Raw genomic sequence first — 4,629 nt, 5'->3', positions numbered from 1 at the left:
ACCCCGAGCAGGAGACGCCCCCTCACCTGGTCCCGCATCCTCTCCTGCTGCCCCCGCAGCGCCAGCGCGTGCTGCGGGTACTTGCTCTTCAGGTGGTCCATGAAGGCGTCCCTCTTGCGCTCCATCTCCGTCTTCTGGAGGCCGGTGAGGGCCTCCAGGCTCTGGGCGGCGATGACGGTGTGCCGGCGCTCCGAGGTGTGCACCAGCCCTACGTTGGAGAAGCGCCGGGTGCCGTTGCCCAGGGTCCGGTACTCCCGCGGGTACTCGGCATCGTCCGCGGAGATCATGTGGCTGCTCGTCCTTTCGGGATCTGCGCGGGGCGGGCAGAGCACAGCGCGGTCAGGGCCGGCCCCCGCTGCCACGGGGAGCAAGAGATTTGGGGTGGGGAGGGTTTGTTTAAGCCAGGGGTGATGGTTGGGGCTGGCTGGGAGCGGGGTGGTCCCTCGGTGGGATGAACGGGGAGGGGGTGCGGGGTTTATCCCTCTGCGGTGTCCCCGCTCCTGGGCACGGGGCTGGGGGTGGCAGGAGGTGGAGGGGGCAAGGGGATGGAGGGGCTGGGATGCCACCAAAACCTGGTGGTGGTAGGAGGTGGAGGGGGCAAGGGGATGGAGGGGCTGGGGCAGTGGGGGGGATGTAAGGGCTGGGATGCCACCAAAACCACGATGTTCAGAGCGAAACAGGAATTAAACAGCGTTGGGTCATTAAAACAGCACAGACAAGACACGGGAACTGAGCACTGCTCTGAGGCACAGACAGACAGAGGACACGACACAGGACAAACCAAAAAGAAAATTAAATCAGGCCGGGGGGGGGGGGGGGGGGGTCGTGTCTGCCCGTCAGTGTGGGCACTGTGCCGGGGGGGCCAGGCCCCCCATGCCCTGCCAGAGACCCCAGTGGAGGGCTCAGCCCCCCCATCCTGCAGCTGCTTCTCCCAGAGACCAGCCCAGCCCACGGCAGCAAACCCGGCATTGCAGGGATGCTCTGCCCCATGCCAGCCCTCTCCCGGAGCTCAGCCCACCCCGGGCAGGCAGGGAGGGGGCAGGGGGGCAGCCAGGGGGTCACACGCACAGTGAGGCAAAAGGGACTCGTCCCTTTGCTAATAATTCATTCCCTGCACGTTGTGACTCTGATTTCCAGGGAAGCTCAGCAGTGCTGAATGCCTGGAAGTCCCCACACGCTGCCAGTGCCTGGCACCTCCTCAGTGACTGCGGGACGAGGCCACCCCGCAGCCCTCACTGCCCAGCCCCGTGCCCGCTGCAGAGCAGCTCCAGGGCACCCTCTCCCACCCCAAAAGCCACTGTTGAGTGTCTCATGTCATCTCAGAGCCGGTGTCACCCAGCCCTGGCCCGGTCCCAGCTGTCTTTGCCACCACTAACTAGTTTGGCAGCGGGTGCTGCAGGGCTCCACCGGGCTCAGGCTTCCCTTTCGATCCCCTTTTAACCTTGATCCATTATTCATCTCCCTCCTCGTCCTTTCTCCCCCCACTCCCTTCCTTCCCAGAGCTCCCGTCAAGCAAATCGTAGAGGGTTTCTCCTTCTCCCTTAATTATTTATCAGCCCAACATATTAGCTTTGTGTGGGTGTTATTAATGCAGGATGGGACTCCAGCGTGTGCTACGGACACGATTCCTCTGCTCAAGGTCGTACAAGGGGGTTTGCTCCGAGCCAAGTGGGGACATCACACGCTCAGCAAATGCCACGGGGACATCCCAAAGCCTGATTCCCGTTGCCTCCTCCAAAAAGCAACCAGTCCAGCTCCCGTCCTGCCACTGAATGTGACCTTGGCCAGGCTGTCACCCCCTTTCCCAGAAGATCTGCAGCTCCCGTCCCTCCCCAGCTCGCCCCGCTGGGTCCCCGTGTCACAGAGGAGGGTCACAGGGGCACATCAAAAACACCCTGAGTTCCCCCAGGGAACAGAGTCAGAGGGGACACCTCAGTCCCACTGCTGGCAGAGGAAAAGGCAGCTCAGAGAGGGGCAAGGGCATCGCCCCGGGGTCCCACTGGCTGCGGAGCCGCTGCCAAACCCGGCACTGACGGGAAACACGGACGGAGCAATTTGTCCTGAACACCCCAACCCAGCCCCAGGAGCTGCTTGCTCACCTCTCCCCTCATGTAACAGCCCCAGAACACATTTTTCTCCCTGGGGGTTGCTGATATCAGGCAGAAAACTCTTTCCCCCCCCTCGTCCGGTTGCTCAAGCACTTCTTCTGTGACCACAGAGCACCAGAGACGTGTTTGGGGGGCAACTGTGCCCAGAGCCCAACACCCAGCCCAGCCCCAGCACTGGCAGTGCCCTGGAGCACCCCTGGGTGCTCCCAGCTCAGTTTGGGGCAGTGGGACCCCCAGCACCCCCCAGCACAGGCACTGTGCCCACTGTGGTCCATCCCCACCAAACCAGCCCCTCGGCAGAGCCGGACCCTGAGCGCCACAGGGACTCCCAGCCTTGTCCTATCCCATCGGAATGGTGCACTGGGAAGGTTGGGAAAGAGGGATGAAGGGCCACCCTGACAGCTCCAGCTGCAGCAGTGACAGGGCTGGGAGGAAGGAGCTGCAGCTCCTCTCCCTCGCTGAGGAGAGCGGCTCGAGGAGGCCTCGAGCCAGAGGAGGACACAGGGACGGGGATCTGGGGGTTGTGAGAGGGGCTCGTTCCCTGCAACCACCTCCCGGGTGCCTCCACCAGCCCCGGGTTCAGCAGCCCTGGGATGGGGCCGTGTTTCCAGCCCCTTCCCACCCTCCTCCTCCTCCTCCTCCTCCTGCCGCTGCCGTGATCAGCATGCAGCTCCCCGCTCCCTAATTACATGCTCCGGGAGTGGAACGCGCCAGCTCTCGCTGTTCCCTCTGCCGACTGCTAAAAAGGATGATTTGAACAGCCCTGCACGAGCTGCACAGGGGTCAGAGCCAAGCTGGAGCCCGTCGGGGGGCTCTTCCACCCCCGGCTGTGCCACATCCATTCCCACATCCATCCCCAGGGCAAAGGAGGGAGACACAGCCACAACACCACGAACCCCGAGATCCGAGAACCTCTCCAAGGCAAGAGGAGGAAAAGCCACTGCAGACACGTGTACCGGCCTCATGTCAGCCACCTTTTCCCTCCAGATATCCCAGAGATGATATCGGACAAGGAAACAACCACCAGCTGGGACACGGGGGGGCTCTTTGGGAAAGGTACCCTAAAACACTCACAGTGGTGCTTCCCTGGCACTATCCATGAGAAGAGGGTGCTAAACCTTCCCTCACGGACTCTCCCCGAGGGTATAATTCCATCCCGCCGCCCCAAAAGGCCCCCACAAAGTTGTTTCTCCTCCTCGCCGAGCGCGGGGATGCCGGAGCAGTGGTACCCACACAGTGGTACCCACACAGTGGTACCCACACAGTGGTACCCACACATGGGCTGCCCACGACAGCAGCAGCAGCAGCAGCAGCACATCCCTGGAAAGTGCTTCCCGCCGCTGCTTCCAAGTAGGTCACTGGGGTGGGAGAGCCGGTGGCCGGAGCCCGCACGGGGTGCCCACCTCGGCAGTGCCCCAGCCCAGCCCAGCCTGGCACAGGGTGTCCCTGTGGGATGTGTCCTCCCCACCCCGGGGACCGTCCCATCGCTTACCCGCGGGCGCAGCTCGGCTCCCACGGCGACCGGGAAAATGCTCCGGCGGGCTGGGGGCTGCAGCCCCCCGGGGCTCTGCAGGGGCTGGAGGCGGCTCCTTGGCCGAGCGCAGGGCTCCCACGACAGCCAAAATCCCGCGGTAAATCCTGGCCAGCCCCTCTCCGAGCAGCGGGAGGTTAAGGGAACGCGGTTCTCTTTGCCGATTCATCCATCCATCTTCCTCACCCGCCAGCAGAAGGGGTCACCCGCGCCGGGGCACGGCCCCGGGCTGCTAGCAGGGTCCGGCCATCGCCTGCTTCCCGGGAAAACAGAGGCGCCGGGGGCACCGGAGCCTGACCGTGCTTTAGGTGATGCTCTTCAGGGTGGGGAAAGGCCCCCAAAAACCTTCCCGGTGCTGCGGGCGCTGCCCCGCGAGAGCGGCTGCGGGCTCGGCGGCGCGGTGCGCCCGGGTCCCCCCGCCAGCAGCCCGGCGGGGCTTTATCATCAAAAGGATCTTTTCAAACACAGTTTATTACTGCAGTTTCATAAATCTTCATGAGGCAGCAAAGCTCACGCGGGTCGTGAAAGCGCCGGCAGTTAGCGGAGCATGAAAAATCGGCCGAGAGAGCGTTCGTACAAAAAGGGGCGAGGGGAGGGGAAGCGGAGAGTGCATCTGGGGAGAAAGGGAGGCGAGAGAATAGAAGCCCCTCGGAGCGATGCGTCTCCCCCGCACCCGGCCATTAACGCAGCCGGAAGAGCGGGATGCACTTGCTTCCTCCCAAAGGCTGCACTGCCGCACTGCCAGCGCTGCCTGCTCAGCACCCACGGAGGCTGCCCAGCACCCAGAGCCCTGCTCGGCACTAACCCCTTCCGTGCCAGGCTCCCAGGGATGGGAGGGAGGGATGGGAAGCGCAGGGAGAGCCCGCAGGGCTCCCGCGCCGCTGCAACTTAACTCATGTCGTGCTGCAGAAACACCCACCCCTTCCTGAGCCGGGACCTGCTGGCATCAAATCACAGAATGCTGGAACGGTTTGGGTTGGAAGGGACCTT

At 63.7% G+C, this 4,629-nt stretch overlaps 1 protein-coding gene across 1 annotated transcript in view; it reads right to left on the bottom strand.

The window, feature by feature from the left end:
- Window positions 1-4,361, bottom strand: part of SRCIN1 (SRC kinase signaling inhibitor 1) — a 43,136-nt gene extending 38,775 nt beyond the window's left edge. The window contains exons 1-2 of the mRNA XM_027666360.1: window positions 3,601-4,361; window positions 27-310 (exon numbers count right to left, since the gene is read on the bottom strand). Of these exons, the coding sequence (XP_027522161.1) occupies window positions 27-310; window positions 3,601-3,808 (492 nt within the window). The 5' untranslated portion in view covers window positions 3,809-4,361. The remainder of the gene's footprint in view (window positions 1-26; window positions 311-3,600) is intronic.
- Window positions 4,362-4,629: the final 268 nt, after the last annotated feature.

The sequence above is a fragment of the Corapipo altera genome, unplaced genomic scaffold (genome assembly GCF_003945725.1).
Source record: "Corapipo altera isolate COAL_440 unplaced genomic scaffold, ASM394572v1 200, whole genome shotgun sequence".
Taxonomy (NCBI): domain Eukaryota; kingdom Metazoa; phylum Chordata; class Aves; order Passeriformes; family Pipridae; genus Corapipo; species Corapipo altera.
The sequence above is the reverse complement of the archived record's forward strand: the minus strand, read 5'-3'. Positions and strand labels throughout refer to the sequence as shown.